At 53.3% G+C, this 27,657-nt stretch overlaps 1 protein-coding gene across 1 annotated transcript; it reads right to left on the bottom strand.

The window, feature by feature from the left end:
• Nucleotides 1–22: 22 nt before the first annotated feature.
• PXN (paxillin) lies at nucleotides 23–27,657 on the bottom strand. The gene is made up of 19 exons (XM_038762752.1): nucleotides 27,318–27,657; nucleotides 24,999–25,123; nucleotides 20,404–20,543; nucleotides 18,904–19,108; nucleotides 18,699–18,819; nucleotides 18,459–18,569; nucleotides 18,113–18,218; nucleotides 12,448–12,512; nucleotides 8,885–9,802; nucleotides 8,637–8,798; nucleotides 8,041–8,510; nucleotides 7,839–7,956; nucleotides 7,320–7,580; nucleotides 6,590–6,703; nucleotides 6,169–6,339; nucleotides 5,900–6,073; nucleotides 4,160–4,241; nucleotides 3,005–3,153; nucleotides 23–326 (listed from the first exon to the last, which is right to left on the bottom strand). The coding sequence occupies exons 3-19, from the start codon at nucleotides 20,501–20,503 to the stop codon at nucleotides 60–62; spliced, it is 3,594 nt and encodes a 1,197-aa protein (XP_038618680.1). The 5' UTR covers nucleotides 20,504–20,543; nucleotides 24,999–25,123; nucleotides 27,318–27,657; the 3' UTR covers nucleotides 23–59.

Raw genomic sequence — 27,657 nt, 5'->3', positions numbered from 1 at the left:
GGGGGGGATCAGGGGGCGGCTGGGGGGCCGGGGGGCGGCGGGGGGCCGGCCGGCCCGGCCTAGCAGAAGAGCTTGAGGAAACAGTTCTGGCAGTAGGGCTTGTCGTTCTGCTCCTTGAAGGTTCCCTTGTTGAGCTGCTTGAGGCAGAAGGCACAGACAAAATGTTCGGGGTGGAACTTCTTGGCCATGGCGGTGATGCAGCGGCCCGTGATGGGCTTCTGGCAGCCGGAGCAGAGGGAGCCGCGGCGCTCGTGGTAGTGGACCTCGCAGTACGGCTGCCCGGCGTGCTCGAAGAAGCTGCCGTTGATGAACGGGGTGAAGCACTCCTGGCGGGCGCACACAGCGGGCGGGGGGTCAGACCCCCGCACCTCACAGGGGACCAGGGGCGGCTTCCTTCCTCTCCCCCTCGTCTCCCCCTTTTAGATTGTGAGCCCACTGTTGGGTAGGGACTGTCTCTATATGTTGCCAATTTGGACTTCCCAAGCGCTTAGTACAGTGCTCTGCACATAGTAAGCGCTCAATAAATATGATTGATGATGATGATGATGATGGTCCCCCTCTCCATCCCCCCATCTTACCTCCTTCCCTTCCCCACAGCACCTATATATATGTATGTATGTTTGTACATATTTATTACTCTATTTCTTTTACTTGTACATATCTGTTCTATTTTATTTTGTTAGTACGTTGGGTTTTGTCCTCTGTCTCCCCCTTTTAGACTGTGAGCCCACTGTTGGGTAGGGACTGTCTCTCTATGTTGCCAACTTGGACTTCCCAAGCACTTAGTACAGTGCTCTGCACATAGTAAGCGCTCAATAAATACGATTGATGATGATGATGATGATGGTCCCCCTCTCCATCCCCCCATCTTACCTCCTTCCCTTCCCCACAGCACCTGTATATATGGATATATGTTTGTACATATTTATTACTCTATTTATTTTACTTGTACATATCTATTCTATTTATTTTATTTTGTTAGTATGTTTGGTTTTGTTCTCCGTCTCCCCCTTTTAGACTGTGAGCCCACTGTTGGGTAGGGACTGTCTCTAGATGTTGCCAACTTGGACTTCCCAAGCACTTAGTCCACTGCTCTGCACACAGTAAGCGCTCAATAAATACGATTGATGATGATGATGATGATGATTTACTGAGCGCTTATAACAAGGACGACGGCATTTGGTAGAGAAGCAGCGGGGCTCAGTGGAAAGAGCCCGGGCTTTGGAGTCAGAGGGCAAGGGTTCAAACCCCGGCTCTGCCAGTTGTCAGCTGGGGGACCTTGGGCGAGTCACTTCACTTCTCTGGGCCTCAGTGACCTCATCTGGAAAATGGGGATTAAGACTGTGGACCCCCAGTGGGACAACCTGATCACCTTGTATCTCCCCAGCGCTTAGAACAGTGCTTTGCACATAGTAAGTGCTTAACAAATACCATTATTATTATTCTCTGGGCCTCATCTGTCAAATGGGGATTAAGACTGTGAGCCTCTCGTGGGACAACCTGATCACCTTGTAACCTCCCCAGTGCTTAGAACAGTGCTTTGCACATAGTAAGCGCTTAATAAATGCCATTATTATTATTATTTGTTAAGCGCTTACTATGTGCCAAGCACTGCTCTGAGTGCTGAGGAGGTTACAAGGTTTCGGTAGGGACTGTCTCTATATGTTGCCAACTTGTACTTCCCAAGCACTTAGTACAGTGCTCTGCACAGAGTAAGCGCTCAATAAATACGATTGATTGATTGATTGATTGATTACAAGGTGATCAGGTTCTTCTAGACTGTGAGCCCGTTGTTGGGTAGGGACCGTCTCTATATAATTGTCGACTTGTACTTCCCAAGTGCTTAGTACAGTGTTCTGCACACAGTAAGCGCTCAATAATTACGACTGAATGAATGAATGAATCAGCCCCACAGGGGGCTCACAGTCTTCATCCCCATTTTACAGATGAGGTCACTGAGGGCCAGAGAAGTGAGGTGACTGGCCCAAAGTCACACAGCTGACAAGTCTACATGTTTTGTTTTGTTGTCTGTCTCCCCCTTCTAGACTGTGAGCCCGCTGTTGGGTAGGGACCGTCTCTAGATGTTGCCAACTTGGACTTCCCAAGCACTCAGTGCAGTGCTCTGCACACAGTAAGTGCTCAATAAATACGATTGATTGATTTTATTTGTACATATTTATTCTATTTTATTTTGTTAATATGTTTTGTTTTGTTCTCTGTCTCCCCCTTCTAGACTGTGAGGCCACTGTTGGGTAGGGACTGTCTCTAGATGTTGCCAACTTGTACTTCCCAAGCACTTAGTACAGTGCTCTGCACACAGTAAGCGCTCAATAAATATGATTGATGATGATTTGTACATATTTATTCTATTTTATTTTGTTAATATGTTTTGTTTTGTTCTCTGTCTCCCCCTTCTAGACTGTGAGCCCACTGCTGGGTAGGGACTGTCTCTTGATGTTGCCAACTTGGACTTCCCAAGCGCTTAGTACAGTGCTCTGCACACAGTAAGCACTCAATAAATACTACTGATTGATTGATTGATTTTATTTGTACATATTTATTGTATTTTATTTTGTTAATATGTTTTGTTTTGTTCTCTGTCTCCCCCTCCTAGACTGTGAGCCCACTGTTGGGCAGGGACCCTCTCTATATGTTGCCAACTTGTACTTCCCAAGCTCTTAGTCCAGTCCTCTGCACACAGTAAGCGCTCAATAAATAGGATTGAATGAATGAATGAACGGCCAAGCGCTCTGGCACACTGCGTGTGCTCGGTAAATCCCCGGGGGCGACTGGCCCGCCGACTGCTCAGTCTCCCCCTTCTAGAGTGTGAGCCCGTTGTTGGGTAGGGACCGTCTCTATGTGTTGCCGACTTGTACTTCCCAAGCGCTTAGTCCAGTGCTCTGCACACAGTAAGCGCTCAATAAATACGATTGGATGAATGAATGACTGCGGGGCGGCAGGGAAACGCGGGGAGGGGAGGGGGCTCTCGGGGGGGACCGCTCACCCGGCAGACGAAGCACTCGGGATGCCAGAGGGTGTTGAGTGCTGAGATGTAATTCTCCAGGATGGCCCGGGCACAGCCCCCGCACTTGGGGGCAAACATGTCGAAGTAATCCTTGCGGCAGTACGCCTTGCCGTCCTTCTCGTGGAACCCTGGAGGGCAGAAGTCACCGTTATTATTAATCAATCAATCAATCAATCGTATTTATTGAGCGCTTACTGTGTGCAGAGCACTGGATTAAGCGCTTGGGAAGTCCAAGCTGGCAATGTATAGACACGGTCCCTACCCAACAGTGGGCTCACAGTCTAGAAGGGGGAGACAGAAAACAAAACCAAACATACTAACAAAATAAAATAAATAGAATAGATAGGTACAAGTAAAATAAATAAATAAATAGAGTAATAAATATGTACAAACATATATACATCTATACAGGTGCTGTGGGGAAGGGAAGGAAGTAAGATGGGGGGATGGAGAGGGGGACGAGGGGGAGAGGAAGGCCTTTTGGAGGAGGTGAGCTCTCAGTAGGGCCTTCATTCATTCATTCAATCATATTTATTGAGCGCTTACTGTGTGCAGAGCACTGGACTAAGCACTTGGGAAGTACAAGCAGGCAACACCTAGAGACGGTCCCTACCCGACAGTGGGCTCACAGTCTAGAAGGGGGAGACGGAGAACAAAACAAAACATATTAACAAAATAAACTAGATAGAATATGTACAAGTAAAATAGAGTAATAAATATGTAAAAACATATATACAGGTGCTGTGGGGAAGGGAAGAAGGTAAAGCGGCGGGGATGGAGAGGGGGAGGAGGGGGAGAGGAAGGCCTCCTGGAGGAGGTGAGCGCTCAGTAGGGCCTTCATTCATTCATTCAATCGTATTTATTGAGCGCTTACTGTGTGCAGAGCACTGGACTAAGCGCTTGGGAAGTCCAACTTGGCAACATAGAGAGACGGTCCCTACCCAACGGTGGGCTCACAGTCTAGAAGGGGGAGACGGACAACAAAACATATTAACAAAATAAGCCTCTCACGCCCCCTCCACCCCCAAACCGACTCCCCTTTCCCCCCCTTCCCACCGCTCCCTCCCTCCCGGCCTCCCCCCCATCTGGCATTCCCATTCCCATCCCTGCTCCCCCCAGGACGGAGGCTCTAACCTTCAGGTCCGAAGAAGGCTCCGCACTGGGCGCAGAAGAAATGCTCCGGGTGCCACGTCCTGTCCAGGGCGGTCACCACTTTCTGTGGAAGGAAGAGCCCGGCGGCCTCTTTCGGATCGGACTCTCCCAATCCGTCCATCAATCGATCGTACATATAATATCACATCACATAATATAATCGCACATCCGCCAATCTCGCTCTCTTTCTCCCTTCAAAGCCCTCCTGAGAGCTCACCTCCTCCAGGAGGCCTTCCCACACTGAGCCCCCTTTTTCCTCTCCTCCTCCTCACCCCGCTGCCCTACCTCCTTCCCCTCCCCACAGCACCTGTATATACGTTTGTACAGATTAATTACTCTATTTATTTTACTTGGACATATTTACTATTCTATTTACTTTGTTAATGACGTGTATCTAGCTTTATTTTTATTTATTCTGGTGACTTGACACCTGTCCACGTGTTTTGTTTTGTTTGTCTCCCCCTTCTAGACTGTCAGCCCGTTGTTGGATAGGGACCGTCTCTATATGTTGCCGACTTGGACTTCCCAAGCGCTTAGTCCAGTGCTCTGCACACAGTAAGCGCTCAATAAATACGACTGAATGAATGAATAGTAAGTGCTTAATAAATGCCATCATTATTATTGTTATTATTACAAGCTGATCAGGTTGGACACAGTCCCTGTCCCACATGGGGCTCACCATCTTAATCCCCATTTTATTCATTCATTCAATTGTATTTATTGAGCGCTTACTGTGTGCAGAGCACTGTACTAAGCACTTGGGAAGCACAAGTTGGCAACATCTAGAGACAGTCCCTACCCAACAGTGGGCTCTATTATTATTAGTCTCCCCCTTCTAGACTGTGAGCCCGCTGTCGGGTAGGGACCGTCTCTATATGTTGCCGACTTGTACTTCCCAAGCGCTTAGTCCAGTGCTCTGCACACAGTAAGCGCTCAATAAATACGACTGAATGAATGAATGAATAATAATGATGGTGTTTGTTTAGCGCTCGCTATGTGCCAAGCGAAGTTCTAAGCACCAGGGTGGGTACAAGCAGCGTGGCTCAGTGGAAAGAGCCCGGGCTTTGGAGTCAGAGGTCATGGGTTCAAATCGCGCCTCAGCCAATTGTCAGCTGTGTGACTTTGGGCAAGTCAACTTCTTCGTGCCTCAATCAATCAATCAATCAATCGTATTGAGCGCTTACTGTGTGCAGAGCACTGTACTAAGCGCTTGGGAAGGACAAGTTGGCAACACATAGAGACGGTCCCTACCCAACAGTGGGCTCAGTCTAGTGACCTCATCTGTAAAACGGGGATGGAGAAGCAGCGTGGCTCAGTGGAAAGAGCCCGGGCTTTGGAGTCAGAGGTCACGGGTTCAAATCCCGGCTCTGCCAACTGCCCGCTGTGTGACTCTGGGCAAGTTACTTCACTGGGCCTCAGTTACCTCACCTGTAAAATGGGGATTAAGACTGTAAGCACCCCCGCAGGACAAGCTGATCACCCTGTAACCTCCCCAGCGCTCAGAACAGTGCTTTGCCCACAGTTAGCGCTAAATAAATGCTATCATTATTATTATAGAGCGGGAGACAGATATTGGTAGAAATAACTAAAGCGTGCGCATTTATCCCAAGCCCTCAGAACAGTGCTCGGGACGCAGAAAGCGCTCAGTAAATCCCACTGGTTGGGGGACCCCAGGGCGGGGATCGGGATGGGTCAGGCGGCGGAAGGCCGCGGGACACTCACATCCAGGATGGGCCCGTTGCAGTAGTAGCAGCGCGGGGAAAAGAGGTTGTGATAGTCTTTTTCACAGTAAGGCTGCCCGTCGCGCTCGAAGAAGTTCCGCGAGCCGATCTCCTCCTGGCAGTGGGTGCAGACAAAATGCTCCGGGTGCCAGGTCTTGCCCATGGCCGTCACCACCTAGGGGGGCACGGAGCCGGTAAGGGGAGGGTGGGGGACGGCACGGCGAGCCCCCCGAGCCCCCGCCCGCCCTCGGGGCGGCCCAGCAACCTCACCTGGCCGGCGATGGGCTTCTTGCAGGCCCCGCAGACGCCCTTGGCCACGGTGGCGACGCCCAGCTTGTTCAGGTCCGACTGCAGGCTGCCCAGCATGCTGTCCAGCTGGCTCCCTGGCTTCGGGGGACCCCCGGGGGGTGACCCGCTCCCCGCCTTCCCCTGGGCCATGAACTGGGGGAGGAGAGGAGGAACAGGTCAGGAGCGGGGGGCGTCCGCCCGGTCCCCTCCCGGGGCGGCCCCCAGCAGGAGTGGGGAGACGGAGCAGGGGAAGGCCGGGCCTCCGACCCCCGGGGAGATCTCGCCGGCCCCCAAGGCCGCCCCCGGCCCCGTGCCGGGCTCTTGGAGCCGCAAGCGGCCCACGGGGGGACGACGAGCTGGGTGGGGGAGCCGGCCCCGGAAGCCCCCAGCTCCAGCCACTAACCACTCCCTCCGCTCTGCCCTCACAGCTCTGCCTGCCATTGGGAAGCCAGGATGCATCCCCGCCAGCTTCTCTGGGCTCTAGCTCCTGCATCTTCCATGGGGGAAATGGAATAAATCAGACAGACAGACAGACAGACAGACAGAGAGAAAGGACACTGATATCAGAGAGGCCGCCCCGGGCCCGGTTGATCCCTTTCCAACGGCTCCCCGAGGCGGGAGCCCCACAACAACTCCCTGGAGGCCGGGGCGGGGGGAGCGATGAGAAATGACGTCCCTCCTGGCTGACGGGAAAGGAGAAGGGGATGGACGGAGGAGGAGGAGCAGGGGGTGCGGGAAGATGGAGGCTTTGAGGGAAGGAAAGGCCGGGAGGATCCGGGTGCGGCCTAGAATAGAGAACGGAAACCGGTGGGGGGGAGAGGGAGCTCTCCCTTTCCCTGGTGGGAAGGAGGACTTGAACTAAAAAGGACCCCACCGGCCCATACAGAGTCATCGCCTCCCTCTTGTCCCCATTTCTTTCCTCCCCATGGGCTGCCGGGAGTGGATCTCAGAGGCCGGCTGCCTTCCTGGGGTTGGCGGGGCGGAGGAGGTAGAGGCACCTACGAAGGAAGCTGAGGTGAGGGGCTAATCCGGGCAGGGTGGGTGAGAGGGGGCAGCGCCCGCTCCGCCCTGAGCCACGGAAAGAGTCAGGCGGCCGCCGTGAGGAGGGCTGAGGGGCCGGGAAGCCTGCCTGCCTGCATCGGGGGGAAGAGAGGATCCGCGTCCGTCTGGCAGCCCACGGAAGTCACGGAGCTGGGGGCCGCCGGGGCAGGGGGTGGGCGGGGGGCAGCGGGCCCCTCGGGAGGAGGGGAGCCCGTCTTCTCGGCCCGGGGAGAGTCGCGGCGGCGGCGGCCCGGGGGTCCGGAACGAGGAGCGGACGAAGGCCCGGGAGGGGAGGTGGGGCGGAGGGGCGGCCCGGCCCGGCCCGGGCTACTCTCGGGGGCCTCTCTGTAACTCTGGGGGGAGGCCGGGGGAGCGGGAGGAGGAGGGAGAGGAGGAGAAGGAGGAGGAAGGAGAGGAGGAGAAACTGGAACAGAGATGGTTCTTCTCAGGGGAATGGGAGAGTCGGGAGGGAACACGACCTAGGGAGAAAGGAGGGAGAGGAGTGAGAAAGCGAGAAAAGAAGCCCAGGTCCCCCTCCACTTGGCCAGGGCTCCTGAGGCCTCCTAGCCCTCCCTGGCGCAACACTCGCCCCCAACCCCACAGGGCCGGACCCTCCCCTGCCCGCAGTTCTCCAGGGGCAAGGAGCAAGGACCTTTTCTGGGCCCGGCCCAGATCTGGGCTCGGGGGTCTCCCAACCCCAAGGTTGCTGGGCTCCCCTGAGCCTTCGTGCTTCCCGGAAAGATCAGGGCCTTAAGAGACGGGCAGCACCCCTCGCTGGCGCCAGGTCATCACCGGCCCGGGGCCCTCCCTGACCCCAGGCCCTCCCCGGCCGGCCGCCACTCTCTCCCGGCTGTTTCCTCCCAGCCCGGAGCCGGGCCCGGGCGCGTCTGCCCACCCACTACCTTTTCTATGAGCTGCCCCCCATCCTGCCGCCCCCGGGGCTGCACGGTGATGACCACGCCTTCCGTCAGCCAGGCCTCCGGGCCGCCCGCGTCCGCGGCCACCTCCTCCGCGGGCCCGAGGCCCAGCCGGCCCCGCAGCTCGGAGATGAGCCGGTCCTGCGACGGGGTCTGCTGCAGGATGACCGGGCCCGGCCGGCGGCCTGGACGGCGGCGGGGCCAAGCCTCCCGGGACATGGGGTGCGCGTGGGCCGTCTGCCGGCTCCTCTGGATCACCGAGCGGATCTGAGCGACAAGGGGGCGGCCCGTCACGGGGGCTCCCGCGGAGAGGGAGAAGGAGGAGAAGCAGAAAGGGGAGGAGGGCGAGTCCATTCCAAGCAGAGGCTGGGAGGCCGCTCATTCCCTGAGGCCGGAGACACCACTCACTGGTCTGGGCCTTGTCTGGAGGGCAAGCGGGGCTGGTGGCTAGAGAGGTGGACCAGCGACAGACAGCCCCAGGGGCCTCCCCACGGCACAGAGGCTGCCTCTTAGGGCCCAGTGGCCCTCCGGGCTCCGGGCAGAGCCAGCTACATCTCCGGGTCCGTGCCACGAGCCGGGCCTCTTCCCGGTTGCCTCGGCGGGCACAGGCGGGATCCCTCGGGCTCTCAGCACCGGTGCCCCACCCCAGCCGGCCTTCCAGGCGGCACAGCGGTCAGCGGAGCAGGGGGCCGGCCGCATGCTATTAGTGCGAAAGGAGCTGAGGGCGGGCACGCTCACACCATGCGCAGCGGGTGAGCCGCCACCCCGCGCTCCCCCGGCCCCACTCCTGCGCCTGCCTGGCCAGAAGTGGAAATCCTCTCCGTGCCGGACATCTCAAGGGCGGGCAGCTGCTCCAGCACATCTCTCCCGGCCTCTCGGGCCCCTCGGCCCGGGCCGCCAGTGCCCCCTCTCCCGGGAGAGCTCTCTCCGCCCGCGCTGTCCCTAGACCCCGTTCCTCCGTCTGGCCGCCGGCCGTAGAGGTTGGGAAAGACACCCTGATGGTCCGTCGCCACCACGGCTGGGTCCGGCGGGTCCCGGGGCCCGGGGGCCGCTCCGGTGGGAGGTTGCCGCTCGGGGGTCCCCAGCCGATCCCGGGCAGCTGCTGTGGCTTTGTCCGGGAGGGGAGGGCCGGCGCGCCCCCCGCTTGGTGGGCCGGGCAGCCTTGACCCTCCGCTCACCCCAGCCGGGGTGAGGGGTTGGGAGAGTGTCGCTCCGGGAAGCCCATCGGCACCGTCCAGCGCGCCTTTGGTGGGGTCTTTCCCCCAATCCTCTGCCCCGAAGGGAGTCAGACGGTCCTCCATGAAGGAGACTCCGGGGGGCTTTTCGGCGGTGGCGGCGGCAGACTCAGCCCCGAGCTGGGGCCAACCGAGCGGCTGAGGGCGGGCGGGGGTCCCGGAGGCCCGGCCGCTGGACGGGGGACTCGTCCCGCGACCCTTGACACACGGACATGGTGAACCGCGGCAGGGGCTGGAGGAGGGAGGTTGGGCCGGGGGCAGCGGAGAAGAGGAGAGAAGGGGAGCAGGACGGGCGCCGAGGGAACCTGGAGGAGGTGCGCGGCGGAGCGGCTCTGGGGGACGCTCAGAGCTCAGTGATAAGGGGGAGCCGGGCTGGAGGAGAAGAAACAGAAAGGCCCCCGCGGAGAGAAGAGGTGAGGAACGCTAAGGCCGAGGGCCGGAATCCACCTCGGGGGCCCCGGCACGGCCCTCTGACCGGTCCGGAGCCAGTCGAGGCCCAGCTGGGGCAGCCAGAGAACCACAGAGAGGGCCTTGGGCAACTGAACCCCGCGGCCCGCCCTGGTCCCGTGAGAACCCCCTCTCTCAGGACTCGTCTCCATCCTCTGACGGCAGTCAAGGAGATGGGGAAGGGGCTGCCAACTTGTACTTCCCAAGCGCTTGGTACAGTGCTCTGCACACAGTAAGCGCTCCATAAATACGACTGATTGATTGATTGCTAGTCTAGCTCAGGCTGCAGGGCCTGACCTCCTCCCCAGGCCCAGCTCACTGGAAGGCCTCATTTGGGGAAGGAGGCTCCAAGACTGAACTCCTGGGAGAGAGGGAAGTTGGGAGGACGGGGATGGAAAGAGAGGGATGGCGGGAGAAACGGAGGGAGGGACAGAGGGAGGACCGACTCCCTTATGCACCTCAGCACAGAGAGAGACTCTCCCAGCTAGACAAACTCGGGGAGGTTACAAGGTGATCAGGTTGTCCCATGTGGGGCTCGCGGTCTTCATCCCCATTTTGCAGGTGGGGGAACTGAGGCCCAGGGACGTTAGGTGACTTGCCCAGGGTCACACAGCTGACGATTGTCCCCCTCGTCCCCCTCTCCATCCCCCGCATCTTACCTCCTTCCCTTCCCCACAGTACCTGTATATATGTATATATGTTTGTACAGATTTATTACTCTATTTATTTATTTTACTTGTACCTATCTATTCTATTTATTTTATTTTGTTAGTATGGTTGGTTTTGTTCTCTGTCCCCCCCTTCTAGACTGTGAGCCCACTGTTGGGTAGAGACTGTCTCTATATGTTGCCAGCTTGTACTTCCCAAGCGCTTAGCACACAGTAAGCGCTCAATAAATACGATTGATTGATTGATTGGCGGAGTCAGGATTGGAACCCATGACCTCTGACTCCAAAGCCCGGGCTCTTTCCACTGAGCCATGCTGCTTTGCTAATGCCAGCTTTGCTGTCTGTCTCCCCCCTTCTAGACTGTGAGCCCGCTGTGGGCAGGGAGGGTCTCTCTTTGTTGCTGAATTGTCCTTCCCAAGCGCTTAGTCCAGTGCTCTGCACACAGTAAGCACTCAATAAATACGATAGAATGAATGAATGATGCCTGTTACATGATTTGCTATCTCCCCCGTTCTAGACTGTGAGCCCGCTGTGGGCAGGGAGGGTCTCTCTTTGTTGATGAACTGTCCTTCCCAAGCGCTTAGTCCAGTGCTCTGCACACAGTAAGCGCTCAATAAATACGATAGAATGAATGAATGATGCCTGTTACATATTTGCTGTCTGTCTCCCCCCTTCTAGACTGTGAGCCCATTGTGGGCAGGGAGGGTCTCTCTTTGTTGCTGAATTGTCCTTCCCAAGCGCTTAGTCCAGTGCTCTACACACAGTAAGCGCTCAATAAATACGACAGAATGAATGAATGATGCCTGTTACATGGAGGAGGCTGAGAGTATATATTTATTACTCTATTCATATATTTATTACTCTATTTATTTATTTTACTTGTACATATCTATTCTATTTATTTTATTTTGTTAGTATGTTTGGTTTTGTTCTCTGTCTCCCCCTTTTAGACTGTGAGCCCACTGTTGGGTAGGGACTGTCTCTATATGTTGCCAATTTGTACTTCCCAAGCGCCTAGTACAGTGCTCTGCACATAGTAAGCGCTCAATAAATACGATTGATGATGATTTGCTGTCTGTCTCCCCCCTTCTAGACTGTGAGCCCGTTGTGGGCAGGGAGGGTCTCTCTTTGTGGCTGAATTGTCCTTCCCAAGTGCTTAGTACAGTGCTCTGCACACAGTAAACGCTTAATAAATACGATAGAATGAATGAATCAATGGATGAATCAATGGATGAATGAATGAATGAATGAATGAAAACCCCTAGAGGGAATCGGAAAACCGCTGGCCCCTGCCGCCCTCACCAACCGAGGGTAGCTGTCATCAATCGTATTTATTGAGCGCTTACTATGTGCAGAGCACCGTACTAAGCGCTTGGGAAGTACAAATTGGCAACATATAGAGACAGTCCCTACCCAACAGTGGGCTCACAGTCTGTCCACCCTGGATGCCCCGTTCAACCCGATGATGCTGTTCTCTCCCAGCCAGGACCAAAGCCTCCATCCCCCCAGGCTCCACCCAGGTCATTTGGTGAAGGCGTTCTGCCCAAAGAAAGCGCTCAATAAACATCTTCTATCGATCGGCTGATCGTTCGATTGATTGAGGGTGCCTGAGACAGCTGGAGTCGACCCAGGCTCGGGACAGACGGTGAGCCCACTGTTGGGTAGGGACTGTCTCTATATGTTGCCAACTTGTACTTCCCAAGCGCTTAGTACAGCGCTCTGCACACAGTAAGCGTTCAATAAATACGATTGATTGATTGATTGACAGGGCTGGCACCGAGAGTCGTGCGGAAACCCCCGGGGGCTGGGCCGGGGACCCTAAATGCGGAGCAGCTGACCTGACCCTCCAGTCCTCCAGAAGGGAATTTCGGCCGCTGGATCGCCGGGCTGTCCTCTCCCAAGTGCTCCATACAGTGCTCCGCACACGGTAATGGCTCAAGAACTACGATTGACTGATTGACGGCTCTGGATCCGAGCGGGTGGCAGGCGACCATGACAATCCAGCACAACTGTCACTCCTGGAGGCCCCGGAGTTATCAACGCCCACCCCCGCCCCACTCCCCAGAGCCGCAACCCTCATCAATCAATCAATCTTATTGAGTGCTTACTGTGTGCAGAGCACTGGACTAAGCGCTTGGGAAGTACAAGTTGGCAACATATAGAGACGGTCCCTACCCAACAGTGGGCTCACAGTCTAGAAGGCTCCATCCCCTGGCCCCCTCCTCCCTCACCTCCCTTCTCTCCTTGTCCAGCCCAGCCCGCACCCTCCGCTCCTCCGCCGCTAATCTCCTCACCAGGCCTCGTTCTCGCCTGTCCCGCCATCGACCCCCGGCCCACGTCATCCCCCGGGCCTGGAATGCCCCCAATCCCTCTGCCCATCCACCAAGCTCGCTCTCTTCCTCCCTTCAAGGCCCTGCTGAGAGCTCACCTCCTCCAGGAGGCCTTCCCAGACTGAGCCCCTTCCTTCCTCTCCCCCTCGTCCTCCTCTCCATCCCCCCCATCTTACCTCCTTCCCTTCCCCACAGCACCTGTATATATCTTTGTACATATTTATTACTCTATTTATTTGTTTATTTTGCTTGTACATACCTATTCTATTTATTTTATTTTGTTAGTATGTTTGGTTTTGTTCTCTGTCTCCCCCTTTTAGACTGTGAGCCCACTGTTGGGTAGGGACTGTCTCTAGATGTTGCCAACTTGGACTTCCCAAGCGCTTAGTACAGTGCTCTGCACACAGTAAGCGCTCAATAAATACGATTGATGAGAAGGGGGAGAGATAAGTCTGATGGAACCGTCGGGTGGTCGAACCCCTTCGGTGCCCCAGGCCCAGGAGACAGAGCCAGCCAGCCCACCTCCTCTTCCACGGCCTCTTCCTCCATTCCCAAAATCCCTCGGGGTCGGCCGGGAAGCTCCAGGAAGGAAGCAAGTCAGCAACTCCGGAGAAGCCCGCGGCTCCCTGCTCCCCGGCCCAGACCTTGGAGAATTAACTTCTCTGTGCCTCAGTTCCCTCATCTGTAAAATGGGGATGAAGACTGTGAGCCCCACGTGGGACATTCGGATTACCTTGTATCCCCCCAGCGCTTAGAACAGTGCTTTGCACATAGTAAGTGCTTAATAAATGCCATTATTATTATTATTATTCAGCCCTTTAAAGAAAGATCCCACCACCCCTAGAGCTGGTGAGGTTTCCAGACAAGGTGCAGTTATGCCCCCAGAATGAGCCACTGCGGTGCTGGAGGAAGGGAGGTGACCAGGAGCCTCTCAATCAATCAATCAATCAATCAATCGTATTTATTGAGCGCTTACTATGTGCAGAGCACTGTACTAAGCGCTTGGGAAGTACAAATTGGCATCACATAGAGACAGTCCCTACCCAACAGTGGGCTCACAGTCTAAAAGGGGGAGACAGAGAACAGAACCAAACATACCAACAAAATAAAATAAGTAGGATAGAAATGTACAAGTAAAATAAATAAATAAATAAATAAATAAATAAATAGAGTAATAAATATGTACAACCATATATACATATATACAGGTGCTGTGGGGAAGGGAAGGAGGTAAGACGGGGGGATGGAGAGGGGGACGAGGGGGAGAGGAAAGAAGGGGCTCAGTCTGGGAAGGCCTCCTGGAGGAGGTGAGCTCTCAGCAGGGCCTTGAAGGGAGGAAGAGAGCTAGCTTGGCGGATGGGCAGAGGGATTGGGGGCATTCCAGGCCCGGGGGATGACGTGGGCCGGGGGTCGATGGCGGGACAGGCGAGAGCGAGGTACAGTGAGGAGATTAGTGGTGGAGGAGCGGAGGGTGCGGGCTGGGCTGGAGAAGGAGAGAAGGGAGGGGAGGTAGGAGGGGGCCAGGTGATGGACAGCCTTGAAGCCCAGGGTGAGGAGTTTCTGCCTGATGCGCAGATTGATCGGTAGCCATTGGAGGTTTTTGAGGAGGGGAGTAATATGTCCAGAGCGTTTCTGGACAAAGATAATCCGGGCAGCAGCATGAAGTATGGATTGAAGTGGAGAGAGACACGAGGATGGGAGATCAGAGAGAAGGCTAGTGCAGTAGTCCAGACGGGATAGGATGAGACTCTCCTTATGTTTGTCACCAATCTTCTAGACTGTGAGCCCGCTGTTGGGTAGGGACCGTCTCTATATGTTGCCAACTTGGACTTCCCAAGCGCTTAGTCCAGTGCTCTGCACACAGTAAGCGCTCAATAACTACGATTGAATGAATGAATGAATGAATCCCCTCTCCCCGTTTTTATTTTTAAATTGTGAGCCCCGCACTGAGGGTCAGAGACCTTGCACTCTTTCCCAGGGTTTAGTACAATGCCACATACAACTCATGAATGTGAGCCTGCTGTTGGGTAGCGACCGTCTCTATATGTTGCCAACTTGGACTTCCCAAGCGCTTAGTCCAGTGCTCTGCACACAGTAAGCACTCAATAAATACGATTGAATGAATGAATGAATGAATCCCCTCTCCCCGTTTTTATTTTTAAATTGTGAGCCCCGCACTGAGGGTCAGAGACCTTGCACTCTTTCCCAGGGTTTAATACAATGCCATATACCTACAGATCACTAATAATAATAATAATAATAATAATGATGGCATTTGTTAAGCGCTTACTATGTGCAGAGAACTGTTCCAAGCGCTTGGGGGTATACAAGGTGATCAAGAGCACTCATAATAATAATAATAATAATAATAATAATAATAATAATAATAATGATGGCATTTGTTAAGCGCTTACTACGTGCAGAGCACAGTTCCCAGCGCTGGGGGGGATACAAGGTGATCAAGTTGCCCCACGTGGGGCTCACAATCAATCCCCATTATACAGATGAGGTAACTGAGGCTCAGAGAAGTTAAGAGACTTGCCCATGGCCACACAGCCGTCTTGTGGTGGAGTCAGGATTCAAACCCATGACCTCTGACTCCAAAGCCCGGGCTCTTTTCACTGAGCGATGCTGCTTCTCATAAATGTGACACTCATGAATGTGAGTCCGCTGTTGGGTAGGGACCGTCTCTGTATGTTGCCAACTTGTACTTCCCAAGCGCTTAGTACAGTGCTCTGCACACAGTAAGTGCTCAATAAATACGATTGAATGAATGAATGAATGCTCTTCTTATTCACCACTACTACCACTATTTTTATTATCAAATGCCATCAAGTCGTTACCCATTTATAGCGACTTTGTGGACATATTTTCTCCTGAATGTCCTATCTTATGTACTACTACTACTAGTAATAATTTTGGTACTTTTTAAGTGCGTATTACGTGCCACACACTGTAATAATAATAACATTTGCAGTATTTGTTAAGGTTTACTATGTGCCAGGCTCTTTACTAAGCACTGAAGTGGAAACAAGCAAATTGGGGTCCCTGAGCCCGCTGTTGGGTAGGGACCATCTCTATATGTTGCCAACTTGTACTTCCCAAGCACTTACTACAGCACTCTGCACACAGTAAGAGCTCAATAAATACGATTGAATGAATGAATGAATGCCCCACATAGGAATCAGAATCTTAATCCCCATTTTACAGATGAGGTAACTGAGGACCAAAGAAGCGAACTACTTCCCCAAGGTCACCCACCAGACAAGTGGCGGAGCAGGGATTAGAATCCAGTTCCTCCTGACTCCGAGGTCCACACTCTATCCATTAGGCACTGTACTAAACGCTGAGGTTGGCCTAAGACTATCGGATCCCACCTGGGATTCAAAGTCTACACAGGAAGAAGTGCTTTTGTTTTGTTTTGTTGCCTGCCTCCCCCTTCTAGACTGTGAGCCCGCTGTTGGGAAGCTGGGACCGTCTCTATATGTTGCCAACTTCTACTTCCCAAGCGCTTAGTACAGTGCTCTGCACACAGTAAGCACTCAATAAATACGAATGAATGAATGAATGAATGCTCTTCTTATTCACCACTGCTACCACTGTTTTTATTATCAAATGCCATCAAGTCGTTACCCATTTATAGCGACTTTGTGGACATATTTTCTCCTGAATGTCCTATCTTATGTACTACTACTACTAGTAATAATTTTGGTACTTTTTAAGTGCTTATTACGTGCCACGCACTGTAATAATAATAACAATTGCGGTATTTGTTAAGGCTTACTACGTGCCGGGCTCTGTACTAAGCACTGAGGTGGAAACAAGCAAATTGGGGTGGACACAGTCTCTGAGTCCGCTGTTGGGTAGGGACCATCTCTATATGTTGCCAACTTGCACCTCCCAAGCGCTTGGTACAGTGCTCTGCACACAGTAAGCGCTCAATAAATACAACTGAATGAATGAATGAATGCCCCACATAGGAATCAGAATCTTAATCCCCCATTTTACAGATGAGGTAACTGAGGACCAAAGCAGCGAACTACTTCCCCAAGGTCACCCACCAGACAAGTGGCGGAGCAGGGATTAGAACCCAGTTCCTCCTGACTCTGAGGCCCACTCCCTATCCATTAGGCACTGTACTAAACGCTGAGGTTGGCCTAAGACTATCGGATCCTACCTGGGACTCAAAGTCTACACAGGAGGGAGTGTTTTTATTTAGTTTTGTTTTGTTCTCTGTCTCCCCCTCTTAGACTGTGAGCCCACTGTTGGGTAGGGACCATCTCTATATGTTGCCAACTTGTACTTCCCAAGCGCTTAGTCCAGTGCTCTGCACACAGTAAGCGCTCAATAAATATGACTGAATGAATGAATGAATGACTGTCGCTATATGCTGCCAACTCGTACTTCCCAAGTGCTTAGTACAGTGCTCAGCACACAGTAAGCGCTCAATAAATCTGATTGAGTGAATGAATGACCGTCTCTATATGCTGCCAACTTGTACTTCCCAAGCGCTTAGTCCAGTGCTCTGCACACAGTTAGCGCTCAATAAATATGATTGAATGAGTGAATGAATGACCATCTCTATATGCTGCCAACTTGTACTTCCCCAGCGCTTAGTACAGTGCTCTGCACACAGTAAGAGCTCAATAAATACGACTGAATGAATGCTGAATTCTCATTTATATATGTATATGTTTGTACATATTTATTACTCTATTTATTTATTTTGCTTGTACATATCTATTCTATTTATTTTATTTTGTTAGTATGTTTGGTTTTGTTCTCTGTCTCCCCCTTTTAGCCTGTGAGCCCACTGTTGGGTAGGGACTGTCTCTAGATGTTGCCAATCTGTACTTCCCAAGCGCTTAGTACAGTGCTCTGCACACAGTAAGAGCTCAATAAATACGACTGAATGAATGCTGAATTCTCATTTATATATGTATATATGTTTGTACATATTTATTACTCTATTTATTTATTTATTTATTTATTTATTTTGTTAGTATGTTTGGTTTTGTTCTCTGTCTCCCCCTTTTAGACTGTGAGCCCACTGCTGGGTAGGGACTGTCTCTAGATGTTGCCAATCTGTACTTCCCAAGCGCTTAGTACAGTGCTCTGCACATAGCAAGCGCTCAATAAATACGATTGATGACGATGATTTTGCAGAAGAGAAAACTGAGGCACAAAGAAAGGAAGTGATCTGCCCAAGGTCGCGGAGCAGGTAAGTGAGAGCAGGGCCTCCCGCTCTTTTCACTAGGCCGGGCCGCTTTCCGTACCACCCCTCCTACTTGCGTGTGCTCCCACGGCCCCGGAGGTCAGAGGGCTGGAAAACCGGTGGAGGGAGAAGCCGAGGCACAAAGCCAGTGGCTTCTGGACGGGGGAGAACGAGGAATTCTTCGGGAGGCAGGAAGGGAGGCTGGCCCGGATGGGGGGGCCCGCTCACTTACCCCACGGGCCGGAGACGGGTGGAGTCCTGCGTGGCTGGGGGTCTTGGGGGGCACCGAACCAACGAGATCTGGGGCTCCCCGGGTCTAAGCGAACCCCAAGCCCTTCGTCCCGCCCGGAGAACAGCCGCAACACAAGGCCCTCTGTCTGCCCCCGACTCCCAGCTCAATCCGCCTCTGCCCTGCGTACTGGCAGGCCTCGGGGGCCAGGAATGCCCGCGCTGCCCAATCCTCTCTCTGCCCGCCCTGCGTGTGCATAACACGAAGCCCCCGCGCCCTCTCTGAGACCCCCGCGCCCTCGCTACGCCCCGCACCCGGGGGCGGACTGCGGCCCGAGCCCCCAACGCGAGCGACGGTGGAGGACAAGCGGAGGGGGGGGCGTCTCCCCCGCCGCCGGGGAGGGTGGGTGGGAGGGGGGCAAGCAGAGCACCTTGAAGTCGGAGAGCGACGCCATCAGCTCGTCCAGCTCGCGGGTGGCGGAGGAGGCGGATATGCGGGTCTGCTGCTGGCTGGAGGGGACCACCTCCCCCTGGTTCACGGTGATGGCCGGACTGCGGGGGAGACGGGGGCGTCGGACGCGTTCCCCGCCCCGTCCGCCCCCCGCCCCGGGTGGAGGGTCGCCCGCCGGCACTCACACGGGGCTGGGCACTGAGCTCTCCAGCTCGTCCAGGAGGGTCTCCACGCTGGGCCGGGCCTCCTCCGGCCCCCGGTTCCCGTTGTTGCGCTTGGGCTTCTCTTTCGTCGGGGGGGTGGCCTTGCCGCCCGGGGGGCTGCTGTTCTCGGGGATCCCGTAGTGAGAGCCCGGGGCCCCGGGCAGCGGGGGGCTTTGGCTGGCGTCATCTTGGAGGGGAAAAAAGAAGGAGAAACGTGAGTCGGCGCGACCCTCCCCCGGGGCGGGCTGGGGCGGACGAGGAAGGGAAGAGGAGAAGGAATGGTAAGCGCTTAGTACAGTGCTCTGCACATAGTAAGCGCTCAATAAATACGATTGATGATGAAGGGTATGGCGGCCCAGACCCAATTCCCGGCCCCCAAGGGGCTCCCAATCAAAGAACGAGGGCGAGCTGGAGGGGGTCGGAGGGTTAGCGGAAGACACATCATCATCATCAATCGTATTTATTGAGCGCTTACTATGTACAGAGCACTGTACTAAGCGCTTGGGAAGTACAAATTGGCAACATATAGAGACAGTCCCTACCCAACAGTGGGCTCAGGTGGATGAGCGGCTAGAGCAGGGGACTGGGAATCAGAAGTCGTGGGCTCTAATCCCTGCTCCGCCACTTGTCTGCTGAGGGGCGTGGGGAAAGTCATTAGCACTCTCTGTGCCTCGGTTCCCTCGTCTGTAAAATGGGGATTAAGAACGGGAGCCCGACGTGGGTCAGGGACTGTGTCCGGCCTGATTAGCTTGGGAAGCAAGCTGAGAGCGGAGAGAGAGAGAAGCAGCGCGGCTCAGTGGAAAGAGCCCGGGCTTTGGAGTCAGAGGGCGTGGGTTCAAATCCCGGCTCCGCCGCTTGTCAGCTGGGTGACTTTGGGTAAGTCACTTGACTTCTCTGGGCCTCCGGGACCTCACCTGGAAAATGGGGAGCACCACGAGGGACAACCTGATCACCCTGTAACCTCCCCAGCGCTTAGAACAGTGCTCTGCACATAGTAAGCGCTTAATAAATGCCATCATTATTATTAGCTTGTATCTATCTCAGCGCTTAGTACAGTGCCTGGCACATAGTAAGCGCTTAATAAGTGCCATCATTATTATTAGCTTGTATCTATCTCAGCACTTAGTAAAGTGCCCGGCACATAGTAAGCGCTTAATAAATGCCATCATTATTATTATTGTTAGCTTGTATCTATCTCAGCGCTTAGTACAGTGCCCGGCACATAGTAAGCACTTAACAGATACCACAATTATAAGGAGGGGTGAACAAAAATATAAAAGATGAGGACGACAGTTAAGAGGAGTTGGGAGAGATTTCCCCTCAGGCAGGCAGGCAGGCAGGCAGACGGGCAGCCGCCTCCCTAAGCACCGGGCCAGTTATGTTGCAAACTTGTACTTCCCAAGCGCTTAGTACAGTGCTCTGCACACAGTAAGCGCTCAATAAATACGACTGAACGAATGAAGGAAGGAAAAGGACCCCTACCTGCCAGGAAGCCACCGGGGGTGTTGTGCTGCACAGCGTTTAGCTCCAGGAGCAGCCGGTCCAGTTCCGACAGATTGCTGCCCAGCGAAGAACTCATCATGGTGGGGGACGGCTCCGCCGACTTCTGCTTGTTGGGAAAGCTGGGGGCGCGGGGAGGGAGTGAACGGATGGGACGCTCCCCCGGACACGGCCTCCTCCCCGCTCCCTGGGAAAGGTGGGCGGCGCGAGGAGGGGGAAAAAAGTCACGCCATCCCAGGGAGAGGTCGGAAGGGTGGCCGGCCACGGGGCAGATCAGGAGACGGGACCCGGCCCACGCCGATTAACTCTCTTGTCTCCCCGTCTCCAGCTGGCTGGAGAGGGGGAAGATGAAGGAAATGGCTAGGCGCAGAGTAATCTCTCTCATTCACCCCTCACGTCCAAGCCGTCACCAAAACCTGCCGGTCTCAGCTCCGCAACATTGCCAAGATCTGCCCTTTCCTCTCCATCCATACCGCTACCCTGCTCATTCAAGCTCTCATCCTATCCCGTCTGGACTACTGCATCAGCCTTCTCTCTGATCTCCCATCCTCATGTCTCTCTCCACTTCAAACCATACTTCATGCTGCTGCCCGGATTATCTTTGTCCAGAAGCCCTCTGGGCATATTACTCCCCTCCTCAAAAATCTCCAGTGGCTACCAATCAATCTGCGCATCAGGCAGAAACTCCTCACCCTGGGCTTCCAGGCTGTCCATCCATCCCCTCGCCCCCTCCTACCTCACCTCCCTTCTCTCCTTCTCCAGCCCAGCCCGCACCCTCCGCTCATCTCCTCACCGTACCTCATTCTCGCCCGTCCCGCCATCGACCCCCGGCTCACGTCCTCCCCCGGGCCTGGACTCCTCCAATCCCTCTGCCCATCCGCCAAGCTAGCTCTCTTCCTCCCTTCAAGGCCCTACTGAGAGCTCACCTCCTCCAGGAGGCCTTCCCAGACTGAGCCCCTTCCTTCCTCTCCCCGTCGTCCCCCTCTCCATCCCCTCCATCTTACCTCCTTCCCTTCCCCACAGCACCTGTATATATGTATATATGTTTGTACATATTTATTACTCTATTTATTTATTTATTTATTTTACTTGTACATATCTATCCTATTTATTTTATTTTGTTAGTATGTTTGGTTTTGTTCTCTGTCTCCCCCCTTTTATACTGTGAGCCCACTGTTGGGTAGGGACTGTCTCTATATGTTGCCAATTTGTACTTCCCAAGCGCTTAGTACAGTGCTCTGCACATAGTAAGTGCTCAATAAATACGATTGATGATGATGATTGATGATAATCACTTCAAAATACTATCATATTATTATTTTAGCCTTTGTCTTCATTCAAAATGTTCCGGGCAGCTGATACCAGGAAAACCTGGTATCAGGTTTTCCCTTCCCCACAACACCTGTATATATGTATGTACATATTTATTACTCTATTTATTTATTTTACTTGTACATATCTATTCTATTTATTTTATTTTGTTAGTATGTTTGGTTTTGTTCTCTGTCTCCCCCCTTCTAGACTGTGAGCCCACTGTTGGGTAGGGACTGTCTCTATATGTTGCCAACTTGGACTTCCCAAGCGTTTAGTACAGTGCTCTGCACACAGTAAGTGCTCAATAAATACGATTGATTGATTGATTGATTGAAAAACCCTTCTCAAAATGTGAAAAACCAAATCAAGAAGGCCAGCAGGTCATTTGATAGCTCCCTCTCTGCGGTCTCGCATTTTCTCTTGCCCTCAAGACATCTCTACAAGGATGTCCGCCACCATCTCCAGCTTACCGCGTCCAAGACAGAGCTCCTTATCTTCCCACCCAAACTCCGTCCTCCCCCTCACCACTGCATACGACACCACGATCCTTTCTGTCTCACAAGCCCGTAACCTCGGTGTTATCCTTGACTCTTCTCTCACTGTGCTTCCCAAGCGCTTAGTACAGTGCTCTGCACGCAGTAAGCGCTCAAGAAATACGATTGAATGAATGAAAGTTCAGCCCTGCAGGTGGGGAAGAAGCCGGGCCTTCACGGGAAGTTCGGCTCTCCCAAGCGCTTAGTACAGTGCTCTGCACGCAGTAAGCGCTCAGGAAATACGATTGAATGAATGAAAGTTCGGTCCTGCAGGTGGGGAAGAAGCCGGGCCTTCACAGGAAGTTCGGCTCTCCCAAGCGCTTAGTACAGTGCTTTGCACGCAGTAAGCGCTCAGGAAATACGATTGAATGAATGAAAGTTCAGCCCTGCAGGTGGGGAAGAAGCCGGGCCTTCACAGGAAGTTCGGCTCTTCACCTTCCAGGGCTGGGCCGGGGGCCCGAGAATCAATCAATCAATCAATCAATCAATCAATCAATCGTATTTCTTGAGCGCTTACTGTGTGCAGAGCACTGGACTAAGCGCTTGGGAAGTACAAGTTGGCAACATAGAAAGACGGTCCCTCCCCAACAGTGGGCTGACAGAGAACGAAACAAAACATATTAACAAAATCAAATAAATAGAATAGATGCGTACAAGTAAAATCAATCAATAAAGAGAGTAATAAATCCGTACAAACATATATACATATATACAGGTGCTGTGGGGAAGGGAAGGAGGTAAGGCAGAGGGTGGAGAGGGGGAGAGGAAGGAGGGGGCCGGAGAAGATGGGACTAAGAGCTTGGGAAGTCCAAGTTGTCAACATATAGAGACAGTCCCTACCCAACAGTGGGCTGACAGAACAAAACCAAACATATTAACAAAATCAAATAAATAGAATAGATGCGTACAAGTAAAATCAATAAACAGAGTAATAAACCCGTACAAACACATATACATATATACAGGTGCTGTGGGGAAGGGAAGGAGGTAAGGTGGGGGGGTGGAGAGGGGGAGAGGAAGGAGGGGGCCGGAGAAGATGGGACTAAGCGCTTGGGAAGTCCAAGTTGTCAACATATAGAGATGGTCCCTACGCAACAGTGGGCTCACAGAGAACAAAACAAAATCAAATAAATAGAATAGATGTGTACAAGTAAAATCAATCGAGTAATAAATCTGTACAAACATATATACAGGTGCTGTGGGGAAGGGAAGGAGGCAAGGCGGGGGGGGTGGAGAGGGGGAGAGGAAGGAGGGGGCCGGAAAAGATGGGACTAAGCGCTTGGGAAGTCCAGGTTGTCAACATATAGAGACGGTCCCTACCCAACAGTGGGCTGACAGAACAAAACCAAACATATTAAGAAAATCAAATAAATAGAATAGATGCGTACAAGTAAAATCAATAAACAGAGTAATAAACCCGTACAAACACATATACATATATACAGGTGCTGTGGGGAAGGGAAGGAGGTAAGGTGGGGGGGTGGAGAGGGGGAGAGGAAGGAGGGGGCCGGAGAAGATGGGACTAAGCGCTTGGGAAGTCCAAGTTGTCAACATATAGAGATGGTCCCTACGCAACAGTGGGCTCACAGAGAACAAAACAAAATCAAATAAATAGAATAGATGTGTACAAGTAAAATCAATCGAGTAATAAATCTGTACAAACATATATACAGGTGCTGTGGGGAAGGGAAGGAGGCAAGGCGGGGGGGTGGAGAGGGGGAGAGGAAGGAGGGGGCCGGAGAAGATGGGACTAAGCGCTTGGGAAGTCCAGGTTGTCAACATATAGAGACGGTCCCTACCCAACAGTGGGCTCACAGAGAACAAAACAAAAGCAAATAGAACAGATGTGTACAAGTAAAATCAATCAATAAATAGAGTAATAAATCCGTACAAACATATATACATATAACCAGGTGCTGTGGGGAAGGGGAGGAGGTAAGGCGGGGGGGGAGGGGGTGGAAAGGGGGAGAGGAAGGAGGGGGCTGGAGAAGATGGGACTAAGCGCTTGGGAAGTCCAAGTTGTCAACGTATAGAGACAGTCCCAACCCAACAGTGGGCTGACAGAGAACAAAACAAAACCAAATAAATAGAATAGATGTGTACAAGTAAAATCAATCAATAGAGTAATAAATCTGTACAAACATATATACATATATCCAGGTGCTGTGGGGAAGGGGAGGAGGTAAGGCGGGGGGGTGGAGAGGGGGAGAGGAAGGAGGGGGCCGGAGAAAATGGGACTAAGTGCTTGGGAAGTCCAAGTTGTCAACATATAGAGACGGTCCCTACCCAACAGTGGGGTGACAGAGAACAAAACAAAACCAAATAAATAGAATAGATGTGTACAAGTAAAATAAATGAATAAATGAGTAATAAATCTGCACAAACATATATACATATATCCAGGTGCTGTGGGGATGGGGAGGAGGTAAGTCGGGGGGGAGTGGAGAGGGGGAGAGGAAGGAGGGGGCCGGAGAAAATGGGACTAAGCGCTTGGGAAGTCCAAGTTGTCAACATATAGAGACGGTCCCGTCTCATATATATATATATGTATATATATACATGTGTGTGTATATATATGTATATATATACATATACATATATGTATATATATACACATATATCCAGGTGCTGTGGGGAAGGGGAGGAGGTAAGGCGGGGGGGTGGAGAGGGGGAGAGGAAAGAGAGGTCCGGAGAAGATGCCCGGGGGCCAAGCGGTCCCCCCCACCGTACCTGTAAACGTGCTCCTCCTCGCCGGCTTGGGAGCAGGGGGAGCCGAAGGAGTCGAAGGCGTCCGGGGGGCCGGAGGCACTGGAGGTTTTGGCACTGAAGCTGTACACGGGGGACGGGGACCGAGGCTGCGGAAGCGGAGATGGGATCCGCTCAGCGGGCCCCGGGCCGGTTTCGGGGGGCCGGCCCCGTCTCCCGCCTCCACAGACAGCACGTGCTCTCCGGGCCCATCGGGGGCTTTCCAGGCGGGTGATTAACACCTGACTCACCGCCCCTCCCGCCGCCTCCGCCTCCCCAAGACCCACCGCCAGGTTGGCAGAGGGAAGCCTCTAATCCGGGCTCGGCCACCTGTCTGCTGCGGGGCCCTGGGCGAGTCACTTCGCTTCTCCGCGCCTCAGTGACCTCATCTGTAAAATGGGGATGAGGTCTTCTAGACTGTGAGGGGAAATCGGGTCTCATTCATCTACGGGAATACTATGATGGGATCACGCCTGGGAATAGAGGGGAACCAATAGACATAGTAGATATAGATTTATGAAAGGTCCTTGACAATGCTCCACAAAGGGCGGGGATACATGACCCCTTTGGGTTTGAAGTGTAAATAATCATCATCATCAATCGTATTTATTGAGCGCTTACTATGTGCAGAGCACTGTACTAAGCGCTTGGGAAATTATTGGGAAATAATGGGACTGCCCCCCACAGGGATGAATTTTAGGATTAGTTCCGTCTCTACATGTTGCCAACTTGGGCTTCCCAAGCGCTTAGCACAGTGCTCTGCACACAGTAAGCGCTCAATACGACTGATTGATTGATTCTCCGCGCCTCAGTGACCTCATCTGTAAAATAGGGATGAAGTCTTCTAGACTGTGAGCCCACTGTTGGGTAGGGACCGTCTCTATATGTTGCCAACTTGGACTTCCCAAGCGCTTAGTCCAGTGCTCTGCACAGAGTAAGCGCTCAATAAATACGATTGATTGATTGATTCTCCGCACCTCAGTGACCTCATCTGTAAAATGGGGATGAAGTCTTCTAGACTGTGAGCCCACTGTTGGGTAGGGACCGTCTCTATATGCTGCCAACTTGGACTTCCCAAGTGCTTAGTCCAGTGCTCTGCACAGAGTAAGCGCTCAATAAATACGATTGATTGATTGATTCTCCGCGCCTCAGTGACCTCATCTGTAAAATTGGGATGAGGTCCTCTAGACTGTGAGCCCACTGTTGGGTAGGGACCATCTCTAGATGTTGCCAACTTGGACTTCCCAAGCACTTAGTCCAGTGCTCTGCACACAGCAAGCGCTCAATAAATACGATTGAATGAATGAATGACTGGGATTCCCAGGTGGGACGGGGGCTGTGTCTCTCCTGATTCCTTGTAACTAGACTGTGAGCCCGCTGTTGGGTAGGGACCGTCTCTATATGTTGCCAACTTGTACTTCCCAAGCGCTTAGTACAGTGCTCTGCACACAGTAAGTGCTCAATAACTACGATTGAATGAATGAATGAATGAACTACCCCAGCACTTAGAACAGTGTTTGGCACACAGTAAGCGCTTAACAAATACCATCATCATTATTATAATGATAATAATGATGGCATTTATTAAGCGCTTACTATGTTCCACGCACATGATGATGGTATTTGTTAAGCGCTTACTACGTGCAAAGCACTGTTCAAAGCGCTGGGGAGGTTACAAGGTGATCAGGTTGTCCCACGGGGGGCTCACAGTCTTAATCCCCATTTTCCAGATGAGGTCACCTGAGGCCCAGGGAAGTGAAGTGACTTGCCCAAAATCACAGCTTACTATGCGCCACGCACATGATGATGGTATCTGTTAAGCGCTTACTAGGTGCTAAGCACTGTTCCAAGCGCTGGGGAGGTTCCAAGGTGATCAGGTTGTCCCACGGGGGGGGGCTCACAGTCTTAATCCCCATTTTCCAGACGAGGGAACTGAGGCCCAGAGAAGTGAAGTGACTTGCCCAAAGTCACCCAGCTGACAGTAGGCAGAGCCGGGATTGGAACCCGTGACCTCGGACTCCGAAGCCCGGGCTCTTTCCACTGAGCCACGCTGCAGCCTCAGGGGGCCCATTCATTCATTCAATGGTATTTATTGAGCGCTTCCTGTGTGCAGAGCACTGGACTAAGCGCTTGGGAAGTCCAAGTTGGCAACATAGAGAGACGGTCCCTCCCCGACAGCGGGCTCACAGTCTAGAAGACCCAGTTCCGCTCTTTCCCGCCTCCTCCCCTGGGTGCGGGCCCGGGGTGGTTCAGCCCCTTCGCCCACCTCCCCGTCCTGGCTCGTCTCGCACCCGGGACCCTTACCTGCTGGTGAAGGAATCTGGACGAGCCGGACTGCCACTGGTCCAGGGGGTCCAGGACGGTGCCGTTGAGGGCCTCGCTGGAGGGCGGCGGGGGCACCGGCGGGGCCACGGCGATCTCCTGGTACGTGTGGTTGCCCGTCGGGTACGAATAGGGCGTCTCGTCGGTCAAGAACACGGGCCGCTTGGAGATGTGCAAGGTGGTAGACTCCAGGTCCGCCAGGAGGGCGTCTGTTGGTGGCAGAGGAGAGGGGGTGAGGTGCCCGGGAGGGAGGGACTCTACTACAGTCCCCGCTACCCCGCGGGTAGGTGGGTGCCCGCTCCTCCCTCCCTGCCAGAAGCAG

The sequence above is a fragment of the Tachyglossus aculeatus genome, chromosome 21 (assembly GCF_015852505.1).
Source record: "Tachyglossus aculeatus isolate mTacAcu1 chromosome 21, mTacAcu1.pri, whole genome shotgun sequence".
NCBI lineage: Eukaryota > Metazoa > Chordata > Mammalia > Monotremata > Tachyglossidae > Tachyglossus > Tachyglossus aculeatus.
The sequence above is the reverse complement of the archived record's forward strand: the minus strand, read 5'-3'. Positions and strand labels throughout refer to the sequence as shown.